Here is a 12,234-nt window from a genome sequence, read left to right on the forward strand (position 1 = left end):
TTGCTGGGTGGGGAGAGAAATCTTCCTTCAGTAGTAAAGTAGCTTTACTTCCTGTCCAAGATGCAAGCCAGATATCTCTTCTTGTTTGGTGTAATTGAGGATGTATGATAGGGTGTGAGAGCTCCCCATTCAGGTGTTCCTGACTCCACTTTAGTTAAGGTTCCTTTTATTAATTTCAGCACAGGCTTAGGAGTGTCGCCCCTAGCTGGGACCCAGTGCATTTCCAGAACGTCCCCATCGAACAGTGACAGCTTAGTCAGTCAATTCTGTGTAGACGATGTGCTGGGAGCTCAGAGGCCACGCTGCATCCTGTATGAGAACAGCCAGCCACTGAGGGAAGCGTGGCAGCAGCTGATGGAAGGGTCTAGCACCCTGGGCTGACGATCAGGGCAGCATGCTGATGTGTCTCAGTGGCTGCTGAGGGGATCCCTGAACCATCATCGCCCACAGCAAAGTGAGCATTTGTTGTGCAGGTCCCAGGTCATCAAGGAGTGAGGACGTGGTGTACAGATGCTCCTCTTTTTGACAGCAAGAAGGTGTGTCAAGGTCTCAGAAGCGTGCCTATGAAAAAGGTAGAACTGACAAGTTTCAGCTGTCACAGGCTTAAGTGTCAGCTATCCTAGTGAGTATTCACTTCTGCCCTACCCAGGAAGGCCAGTGAGGTGACGTGGTATTTGCCTGTCTACTGAGGATCCGAGAGGCTGACAATACCAGCTTCAATTGGCTGGACAGAAGCCTCCCCTTCAGGGTGGAATAGGGGGCCGCTGTCGACAGACGTGCTAGTTAAAGATTCCAAAACAAACTTCTTGCTCTGGCCCAGGGCCCAGCAGGGCTTCAGCCCAGGCTCCCACATCTGTCGTGGGGGAAAATTCTTCCCGTTTGTATCGCCCTGGTGCCTTCTGCCTCACTTGTGCTCCTCACACTCACTGAGGCAGGAAGGGAGGGTACTAATATGTGAACAGGTGGTCAGGAGGAAGGATGAGAACGTAGGCAGTCTCAACTTGCATAAGCCTCAGTCAGCAAGAACACACAACGCCGAGCCTTGAGTCTCCCACTGCACTTGGGAGGGTGAGAGGACAAATCCCCTGGGGCCTTTCCTCCCTAGTAGTCTGGCGAGACTATTTCCCTGGCCCTGTCTGTACATTATGGCATGAGGTGCTCTCGGGGGATGCAAGAACACGGGAGTGGCCTGGTTCTAAACGCCCCTGTCAGAGGGGAGGAGAGAGGCCTAGGAGGTGGGCACGTGGCTGTGCTGCACCCCTTCACCGGGGCTCCTGGGAGGCTAGCAGTGAGATTCACCTGGGGCCCGGCTGAGCCCTGTGACTCCTGTCCCTGCAATGGCCTGGTCCCCAGCTCTCCTTGCAGGATCCCAGCACCAGCACGGATGTTAGAGGTACTTGAGCAGTTGGGGTGCTCCCGAAGAGCAGCTCGGAATTCGCCAGGACCACTTTGTGGGAAGAGGCTCCCCCGCTGGGGTGTTTGCACGGGGTCTGGGGGCGAGCACACTGGCCCAGACCTCCAAGGCCCCATCTGGGAGATCTGTCACTGGCAATGTGGGCCCCCTCCTCTGCCCATGGCTGAGGTTCTCCTGCAGTCTAAAGGTGGTAAACTGGGGCCTGTCTCTGCGCCTTGTCTCCAGGCCAGAGACTCTGCTTGGTTGTGGACGTGGACGAGACCCTCGTAAAGGTTCACACCAACCCCGCAATAGTTGTCCTCCACAGAGAGCTCGCTCACCCAAACACTGGCGAGTGTCAGTCACCACAAGCTAGGCCCAGTGTGCTCCAAATGCTTGACGTTGTTGTACTGTCAACTCTGTTTTTAAATTTAGCTGAGGAACTGAGAATTTAAGAGTTGAAGAATTTAAGAGAAGAATCTAAGCATTGAAGAAATTTAGCTAAGAACACAGAAACAAATGTTTCCTTGCCACCTGCCCTTTAGCTGTTTCCTAAGAGCTGAGGGGTCTTTCAAATGTTCACGTGCTGTCAGCCTGTGCCTTAAAGAGCCCCAATACTTCCCTGAAATAAAGTCCCTATTAGTGCCATTGATTCTACCACCCCGGACACCTGAACTTGTCACATTTTTGCCTGAACTGTCATCGTGTTTACCCAGACATTTCAACTCGTGTTTCTATGGAAGGGGAGCATGAATGCTTTTCCCTTGATCCTGCCTAGAAACTGAGGCCTCGTGACCTGTATCTGGTGGAAGGATGAGGAGCTAGGTTGAGAGATGAGGACATGCGAGTGGCGTTCTAGGACAGGGGCTCTGCACAGTGGCACCGTGGGCATCGGGGGCTGGCTCATGCTTTGCATGGGGGCTGTCCTGGGCACTGGAGGCCATTTACCAGCATCCCTGGGTTCTGCCCTCCAGATGTCAGTAGCATTCCGTCCCCACCTCCCTAGTCGGGACAACCAAAAATATGTCCAGACGTTGACACATGTCCCCAGGAGGGGGATCGCCCTAGGTGAGAAGCACTCTCCTTGGGGACTTACGTGGGAACTTCTAAGGCTTTACTGGGGAACCAGTTTTCAGCTCTCCTAAGAAAGCTCTCTCACGAATCGCTGCTCCCTCCACTGCTCTATAACCACGTGACCACCAATATCCATCTTTGGGGCAGTGACTCAGAGCACCCGGGTGGTCCCTATGGCATGGGTGTCCCCTGTTTCATATGACGACCATCACAATGACTGTGGACATAATTGTCCCCATCCCTAATGGACACACAGGCTGAAGGAGGTGTGCACATTTCCAGAGAATACACTATAGGACAGATAATGACAGTGTTTCTTTTTCCTGGGGTTGGTCATTCAGTGGGTTAAAGCCTCTGACACTTCCACCCTCCCTCCGGTCATGGTTTGGCCGTAGACAACTTCACCCAAGAAGGGACTGAGAAAAAAGGAACCTAGAGGAGATGGTGGGGGTGCACTGGGGAACAGAGCTGACCCCTGAGCTAGAGGAGGCTTGGGCAATGCCTTGTGGGAAGTGAGTCTGCCATCACCAAAATCACCTGGCTCTTCGACTTTACGCATCAGATGTCACATTTTATGTACTTTGGAGCACATTCTATGCAGCCCACTCTCTGCAACCCTTTCTGGTTGAACTGCATTTTCACTTTCCTAGACACTGTCACCTGTGATGCCCTGGGAACAAAAGTAAAATCCAGGGCTCTGGACCAGCCTGGTCCTTCCTCTGGTCCCCTTAGCACGAGTTGATTTCAAGACTTTATTTGGCTGTCATGGCCTAGCCCATGAAAGCCTTTCAGGGTCCCTTGACTCATGGGTGAGCTTAGAATGCTGCCTCTGCCCAAGCCCAGAAGGCCTCAAGGTCAGCCAATTTCAGTTAACAGTTAACAGATGTGAGGTTCACAATCTAGACATGACCAAGTGGTAGGAATGAAGTACGGAACTGGTCTGTTACTGACATGGTGCCATCCAGATTTTGTAAATAAAACCATGCCCTTTTCGAAAGGCAGATAATTCGACAGTACAATCCTGCACATCTGCCCCTTTCTATGTAGACTTACATGTAAGCAAGACTCACATGGGCCTAACTTTATAGGTAAGTGGCTCTTAGCAGCATCTCCGTGTGATTGAAGATCAGGAGGCCCATGGAAGTCCAAGGTAAAGATGAAAAAGGTACTTCTTAAAAGCCAAGGAGTCCCAAATGAACGAATGTTGGAAAGGGGATGAGCACCCATGTGTGAGTGTGGATTTCTCAGTGAGCAGGGTGGGGCAGGGAGAATCACCGCAGACCAGAGCTAGACCCAGGATGCCAGTGCTCCTGAGCTCCACTGCCACGTGTGCATTCTCTTACCAGGCTTCCCCCTCCTCACGGGACTGTCTACCTGCTGTCAGATCAAAACAAGGAGGGGGGAGCGGTGTCTTTTGGTCCTGCTGGATCGCCATTTGCACTTTCCCCTCCACCTGATTTCAGAGCTCTTCTGGTGTCTACACCCGATTATTTCTACAGCAAGAACATGGAAGTTTATTTCTTATGATCCCGAAGACAAACACTCTTTAAAGAGGCTCATCGACAAGGGCATGTATTATGAGCCCACACTCCAGCAACCAGAGGTTTCTCCCTAAATTGAAACATGACACCCTTGAAATGTTTAACTCAAAAAACAAAGAAGGAAAAAAAACAAACAAAAGGGAAGAAAAACCGAGAAGTCACCAGATCCAGTACGTGCAGTAAAAGCCGATTGTTGATCCTGTGGTGCAGACGCCGAGGAGCCCCCTCTAAGGTGACACCTGTGGGAGTCTGGCCGTGACTGTCTGCTCCATGTCTGCTTGTCACAGAACAGTGAGGGCACTTGTTAGTCCTCTTACAAGGTGAGACTGGATCTCTTCTCCTCTGTGAGATGAAGATCCTCTTCGACAAAGGCACCAACATGACAGAAAGTTGTGTCTGGACGGCCAGGAAAGCAGTGCCATTGTGATCATTAGGCCACCGACGCTTGGTTCTTGTACTTGTCAAGCACTTCAAAGTGGATGAAAAGTGTCTGAGGGGCTCACGTGAGTGTCTCCTAGGTGCCTGCCTTATGCCAGGAGTGGTGGGACGTTCAGTTCTTTCCCATGCCAGCAGAGAATATCTGAGCAGTCCTCAACTGCCAAGAAAGAAACATGACAGAGGCGACGAACGCTTTTGTTCAGCAGAAAGTTGCTCATTCCCTCATACTTTTTATTGACCTGCACATTTGTGACAAAATGACTGCCTTTATCTGTTGTAGTCTGCATGGTCTGGGTACTCTGGGGGACTGTCAGCAGGTGGCAGGTATTCTGGGAAACAATGGCAGTCGGGACAGCAGTGGAACAGACTCGGGGGATGAGGAGTCACAATCACGGGGGTGGCAGGTGCAGCAGCCACGACGGGCATCCAGGGGTGGCACAAAGGCAGCCATCCGGCCACAGGGAGCTGCGTGGTTGGCACAATGAGGAACCCAGGAGGCATGGCTGCAAGGCCACCACAGGCCCACAGGAAGTCATCCAGATGGAAGGCAAGGTGAAACAGACCAGGGGCACTCACCCGGCATGGCGATGTCTGCCATGAGAACGACGGGAGCCTGGGTGCCCTCAGGCTGGCCTTGGCCCGGCTGGTCTATGGCAACATTGGGATCTGTCACGGTGGGCTTGGCTGCCGTCCCAAGAGTGGCTGGAAGGGCAGAGTCACTCCTGACCTGAGAGGTAGGGTTGTCAAGTTCTCGGTCGATCGGAGTCTCCTGGTTGTGCTCCTTAGAGTCTGGGAGGTCGTCTTGTGGCTCAGTGGCTGTAGGTGCTGAGGAATCCTCAGGGCTTTGGGCTTGCTCTCCATCAGCCTCGGTGCAGGTTTAATACCTGCTCGCCTCTTCACCCTCACGAGAAGGTGAGGGCAGTCTCTCCTAAACGAGGGACTGTAGTCGAACCGGAACTGAGGTTCAACATTTAAAGAGAAAGAGAAACTCCAAGTCACAAAGGAGTTGATCGCAACTAGCAACGGCAATCCAGGCCCCTATGCGATCTAGTCCAGCAGTCCTGAGCCCTCTTTGCAGGAGGCCACCATCCCGACAGGAAGCCGTGCACTAGCTTTGACATGCTCAAGATTCACGAACTTATGACTGGCATTTCACCCTCAGAAAATGACTACACAGGGCCAACCTGGAGTTTGCACATGGGGAGAGAAGAAGATTCGGCAGCTCTATAAAGAAGTGTCAGCTGGCAACAGAATCACCCCTTTGCTGGGAGCCACTGGCCCTTGGCCGCCAGTGGCCCGCTGACCTCGGGAAGTACGCCCATCAAGTCAACCTTCAACAGTCTTCAAAAAGTGCTTTGGGGCTAGCACTTCCCCAGGACAAGCCAGGGGTCACTGCTATTTCACAGGAAGGGGCCTGGACACCCACTACGTTACAGGTTCGAGCTATGGGAGTCATGGGTGCACACAAACCCCCCAGTGACATTGGTCTCCAAGCAGGAGGACAGGAAGATACAGTGTCTCAACAGTATCATCTTTTTTCTCCAGTTTTATTGAGCTATAATTGACACAGAGCACTGTCTAAGTTTCAGGTGCACAGCATAACGACTTGACTTACATGTATTGTGAAATGATTACCACAGGAAGTTTAGTTAGCATCCATCATCTCATACAGATACAAAAAAAGGAAGAAGAAAAGTTTTTTCCTTGTGAGGAGAACTCTTGGGATCTACTCTTACCAGCTTTCGCATACGCCCTACAGCAATGTGAACTGTAGTCATCATGTTGTCCATTAAGTCGTGTGTCTCTTAATAAAGCACTCCCGACACACTGGGCACCATTTGGAGCCCTCTTAGTCAACATCACCACCACCAGGAGGGGAAATGGGCACCCAATTCCCAAGAGGCAGTCCTGGGATTTCCACCTGACCCGACCCCGCCACCCCAGAGCCCAGCGGCTCAGCCCCTTGGGTGGTTGTCGGCAGTTGCCTGGCTCAGGACGTAGACGGTTCTCTCCTGGGTGAAAAATTGGGTAAAGCAGATGGACGTGTGAATGTCCTGATGCATTTTGCTGGGTCCTTAGAGGTTAATCTGACAGATGAAACTCTTCATACGGTCTGTTTCAAACACTTTGTTTGGGCCATCTCTCTCCAAAATCTCCTTTCGAAACAGTTTCTCATTGATACCTATGCACGTCCCACCAGCGGCCCACCAAGTTGATGCAAACTGATTGCTGTGGACGACTGTCCAGCTTCTCAGGAAAGAGCAGAGAGAGGAGACTGCCTTCTCCCCTGATAGGGCATCACAGGCATGCAAGGCCTTTTGAACCAAGGCTCTTCGTGCAAAGCTTGGAAAGCAATTTCTTCAAGCAGCAGCCTGAAGTCAGGGTGCCCAGCTGACATCAGCTGGGTCAGGGTGAGTGAGACATCTACTGGAGGAGCGTAGCTCTCTGAGCCAATTGCGGGAGCCCTTGTTTCTGGAGGAAAAGGCGTCATCCCGATGTCGGGCCCCTGGCCTGTTGGATGACTTTTCTCCTCTCTAGCTGTACTAAGTGGCGGCATGTCCTTCCGTCATGTGCACATGAGAGGGCAGCGTGGCCAGCAGTGCCCCTTGATAACATTGCAGCTCAGGACATCACAAAGGGGCTCATGCTTCTTGGGGTGACATCACAACATAACCAGCAAGGGACCTAATATAGAGCCAGGCCCCACAATGACCTGTGAGCACACCAACATTCTGGTCCACACACAGTCATCTCACTGCGAAAGTGGACACTCGTATATGGGTTTAAAGTAACAAGCCAAACATTCAGTGCAAACCATGAGTTCTCTTGTCCTCGGGCTCCTGGGGTTTGCAGACCTACACTCGCGTACCAACTAGAGAAGGTCAGAGCTCATTCTCGGAGTCCATTGGCCTTGAGGGCTCTGAATAAGACGGATTTGTGCTTTTAAGCACTCAGCAAAGTCCAGGACGGGCATCCATGGTCAAGGGCACCGTCACATCATCCTTTTCATGCTGTCACAGCCAGGTCCTCCTCAGAGACCCTAACGTGGCCATGCCGTTGGTCACCAGAAGGCACATGGCAGGTTGCTGCTTGGGTGAATGGGTTAGCTAGGTGACCCACCACCACCTGGCAGATTGATGCGGAGGAGAAGGCAGCCTTCTTCCTGCCTCTCCTCAGCCTGCACCCATGCCCCTCACCGCACAGACAGACCCGTTATACACCCTCTGCCTTCCCGGGCACACCGTGTCAGGGTATTAGCCACTGGCCTCACCCACGGCTTACTTTCCTTGACCGACGTCTACAGGGACACCAATCCTGGTTTGTTCCCAGGGTTTGAGCTCTGCAATCCTTCTTTGGGGTGTAGTGCTGGGACAATCAGTAAGAGGTGGTCATGCAGAGCAGCCTCTCGAGCACATTCTCCCCACATGCAAGGCCACCTCCACCAACATCCCCTACTCTATCCTTGGCATGGAGCTCCATGATCTTCCAGAGGTTTCCATGAACCAGAAATGCCTCCAAACTTGAGGCGTTATCAGCCCAGGGCCCAGGCACTCTGGCCCAGTGGGTGAGAGCAGAGGCTCTGTGTGCAGACTGCCCACATTGGCATTTCAGTCCTGCCATTACCCAGCTGTGTGACTTTGGGCCCGTTACTCAACCTCTCTGGGCCTCTGTTTCCTCATGGGGGTAATAGCACCTGCTTCACAGGGTCCTGAGCCTTCAATGGGACATGCAGCAGGTAGCAAGGTACCTGACACTTAAGTCAGAGCTACTGTGGTTATTGAAAAGGGTGTTTGTCTAACGGCAAGTCTGAAATCTAATGAGCTTAAGAAACGACCCATCTGTGGCCTTTGACTGCCTGCAGGAAATCATTCCATCAGCAGCAAGTGTCAGACTTCCTTGTCAATTGCTGCAAACCATGGGCTGAAATGCCACCTGAGTTAAGTGCCCTTGAAAACGTAGAAACAGCTAGGGCAAGCTACACAGAAATCACAGAGTATTTTATTTAGATGTAAGCAATACGCAGCCACTGATGTGACTGGGGAATGCCTCAGGACCACTAAAAGGTCACTTTGGGATTTAGACCATCTTGGAACCTGAGAACACTCTCGAAAGGCTCCTAAGCTGTGACAAGTGCAAAACAGCGTCCCCAGCCAACGTAGACTCTCCGTGACACCCCTTTCCCTCTCTCTGCTGTATGTTCTAGCTCTGCCTGAAGACTCATTAGAGATGTTTCCCCAGCCTTGCTCGCCTCGGCCACCCATGGCAGCTAGAGGTTTCCTTTCTTGCTGGTAGAGAACAATTCCAGGGTCCTGATTGTATCTAAAGCAAGAGCCACACAGTGCACATGAAAAATGAGGAACCGGTTTATTGAACAGGTAAAGGGAACAAAAATAGTGGATTGAGCTACATTTGTTACACACCAAGCAGGAAAGGCTACACCGTTCCATATGTCCCCCCTCTCCCCCAGAGAGAACAGGCTTGCTGGGGGCCACTGCCAGGGTGGTGTCATGGACGGGTGGATGTCAGCTGAGCTTGGTTTAGACAAGTTAACAGCTGCCTGCTTTAAACCCTCCACTCTTCTCCTGGGTGAGAGTGTCAATGTTCCTTTCATCCTCTGTTAAAAAATGGGCTACTTGTTCCCAGGCAGAAGGCTCTTATCCTGTAGGATCTGCTTTCTTCTGCTCTGCCTCAGGGCTGTACCACCAGCTCTTGGAGCAACTGTACTCCTAGATAAAGGCATGCGCCCAGCTGGATGCGTTCTTGTTGGTGGAAGAAAGCCTCGGACCTTAACATACATACAATTCTGCTGGCTGTTTCTAGTCTTGGCAACTTTCTCCAGTGTTCCAGTTTCAAGTCGTGCTTTATAGATTTCTTGCAAGTCAATATTCCCAGAATGTTACAAAAGCACAAACCATTTCTTGCTTATTGTGGCTGTTCTGGCAGTAGCAGCTACTATGTATGTGGAGAAATTCAAGGGGGAATGGTGATGTCCCCTTAATGGGTGGCACCCCAGTGGGCAGGACAGGTGTGCCACCGGCTTCGACTTCTGCAACAGAACACGTATGTCTCTAGTACAAGCTTGTAAAAAAATACTTTAACAGAATATACTGTACAGAACTAGGATTTAACACGGTATATTACAATGCTAAAATATTCATATAAATACTATACAGGCACGGAGTCACTTCATTAGAAAGGGCTCACCAACGGGGCCATTAAAAACTGCTGTCAGCATGCCCAAGGAGAAACTACTTCCACAGCAGGAACACAGACAGTAATGACGGCGTGGATACACACGTGGTGCCAGAGAGGTGTATGTACAGTTCCTACTGACTATGCCACAACAGGAGAATCTGAGGTGCACAGCGAGGCCGGCCTGGTTTAAAAATACATTTTCAAATAACACTTTTGATGGGATTTTAGCACTGTGAAAGCCAGCCACGCAGACGTTCCTTCTCTGGCGTAATCAGCCGTCCTCTGTGCATCCAAGCCCGCTCCTCAGCCGCCCTCCTAGAGGGAGATGGTTTTCTCCCTCTCACACACACATTCCCTCCATCACATCCACATCCACTGACAGACACCCCATACCACACCGCATGTTCCAGTCACCTGCCACCTGTGTGTCCCGTCGTGGTGAGTCACTGGTAGGCATTGAGTGCAAACAAGGCATGAGATGGAAGTTCCTGGAGACCCAGCTCCAGTTCCAGTTCTGGGGGGGGGGGGGTGAACAAAGAGGCAGAGGAAGGTAGAAGAGAGCATGTGTCCCAGTCCACTTACGTTCTGTCCCAGGAAATGGTATCTAATCCGGCATTTCAATATTTAATTTAGGAGGGGGGAGGACATACTTTCCAGGACTCTGGGTGATAACTACCCTGGTCTTCTTTCGAAACATAGGAGCGATTTTCGGAGGTTCTGGAACTGGAGTTTCTTCGGTTTCCTCATTATCTTCATGATGGAGGTCATAGGAAATATTTCCGTATTCTCTCAAAAACGGGAATATTTCAAGCAGAAACTGACAGAAATCCTTGCGAATACCAAACCACCCTGAAAAAGAAGAATGTACTTATTAAACACTAGCCTCCACTGAATTTCATGTTACTTTTCTTTCCTGAGTAAGTTTTACTTGAACAATGTAATGCTTTACCCTGATGTCTCAGGAATGGAGACTGAGCAAGGCCTAAATACCCACTAAGGGCAAGAAGTAAGACCTGTGGCTCTGTGGTTCTCCAAGTGGGGTTCCCAGACTGGCAGCGACCAGTTTGTATCCCTGGGGCCTTGTTAGGGATGCAATCTCGGCCCTGGCCCAGACCTCCGTGAATCAGCAACTGTGGGTGGGGTGGGCAGTCCGCCTGCACACAGGCCCTCCCAGGGATTCTCATGGGTGCTCCAGTTTGAGAACTATTGCTGTGTGAGTCTCAAATACCTGCAATGTCTGCACTATGTCAACATCCTCTAATCTTCCCCACTTGGGATAAACTCATGTACGACAAAGAATCTCATCCAAGAAAAGGATTTCTGTCATCCTCTGGAATCCAGGGGGATGGCAGACAGATGTTGGTCCAGGCCAGGAGGCAGCCTGAGTTTCTGGGGCCTCCTCAAAGCTACTTCTCCAAGGCCGACTCTTCCTCTCTGTGTACCATGGGACCGCCAGCTCAGTGCTGGCTCTCTGGGGGCACAGACCCCCCATCCCATGGAGTTCCAAGGGCATGCTCTGGGGCTATATGCAAAGGAGCTCATAGGCTAGTGCGGAAGGGACCCTTGTCAAAGATCGCTTCAAAACTGGGTATATAACAGCATGCAGGTGGAGAGGAAGAGAGAGCAAGCAGGGTGCCACTGATAACACTTGGTGACATCAGGAATGACACTGGGTAGAGAGAGGAGGAAACAGAACCTAGGAGGACTGCCAGGGTTTGGGAGGTGATGTGGATTTTCATCTAATCCTCAGGAGCTCTCAGGAAAGTGGATCCCCATGGGGCTCAGAGAGGCTACCTGCCATGGTCAGTCCCACCTCAAATCACACAGTGCACCACTAGGGAGGCTGTGGTACAGGGCAGGGGAAGCAAGGTTGACAGCATGCCCTTCCTTTGGAAGATTCCAGACCTTCCTCAGCTTTAGCTTTCCAATGCAAACTCCTCAATTGTGGCCCTCTGGCTCATCCTTTCACAGAGTGAGGCCACATGCACACACACACACAGACAAGCACAAATACACACACACACACACACACACACACACACACACAGACCAAGGGCTTCTGAAATGCTGAGTACATACAGTGGTTCCCTCCCTTCTGTCCGAATGTGGTTGCCATCAGAGTGATCAAAGAAAGCCAAAGAGGGACAAATATTGGAATACAAGAGAATGCGTTGTGGCCATCCAGTTTGTGAACCAGCAGGATCTAAAGGAAAAGAAACAGTCAGAGGTTCTGCTGATGCAGCACCTGAAAACAAACAATGTCTGAAGCCAGACCACCCCTCCCTCGTCAGGTCTCATAAGGGGGCAAGTCAGCTCCACAGGACACTACAGAAACCCTCTGTTCTAGGGAAGGGAGGGGACAAGCTTTGACATCCTCCCTCAGGACTAAACAAAATCTGTCCACCTGGAAATTTTCAGTGCCAGGACTGTACGGGGAACTCCTCCTGGTGTTCGCCTGGAGGGGTCAATGGGGCCTCTTCTGTAATTCTCCACAGAAGTAAAATATGAAAATACAACATCCAACTTTCTCTTTCTAGAAGCAGAAAACCTGATACATACAGATGGCTAGAAAGGTGCACTTCCCCCTGCCAG

At 51.2% G+C, this 12,234-nt stretch overlaps 2 protein-coding genes across 4 annotated transcripts in view; both read right to left on the reverse strand.

Moving 5' to 3' along the window:
• Positions 1 to 2,752: 2,752 nt before the first annotated feature.
• Positions 2,753 to 8,639, reverse strand: LOC106839882 (heat shock transcription factor, X-linked-like). The gene is given in 4 exon segments (XM_070501796.1): positions 2,753 to 5,484; positions 6,525 to 6,693; positions 6,695 to 6,745; positions 6,747 to 8,639. Coding segments are annotated over 4 exon segments (846 nt in total). The 5' UTR covers positions 7,004 to 8,639; the 3' UTR covers positions 2,753 to 5,115.
• A 153-nt stretch (positions 8,640 to 8,792) lies between these two features.
• TMEM185A (transmembrane protein 185A) overlaps positions 8,793 to 12,234 on the reverse strand; it is a 38,077-nt gene continuing 34,635 nt past the window's right edge. For all 3 annotated transcript variants that reach the window (XM_014854977.3, XM_014854985.3, XM_070503250.1), the window contains 2 exons: positions 11,722 to 11,845; positions 8,793 to 10,491 (listed from right to left, as the gene is read on the reverse strand). In XM_014854977.3, the coding sequence (XP_014710463.1) occupies positions 10,247 to 10,491; positions 11,722 to 11,845 (369 nt within the window). In that variant the 3' untranslated portion in view covers positions 8,793 to 10,246. The remainder of the gene's footprint in view (positions 10,492 to 11,721; positions 11,846 to 12,234) is intronic.

The sequence above is a fragment of the Equus asinus genome, chromosome X (genome assembly GCF_041296235.1).
Source record: "Equus asinus isolate D_3611 breed Donkey chromosome X, EquAss-T2T_v2, whole genome shotgun sequence".
Classification (NCBI taxonomy): Eukaryota; Metazoa; Chordata; class Mammalia; order Perissodactyla; family Equidae; genus Equus; species Equus asinus.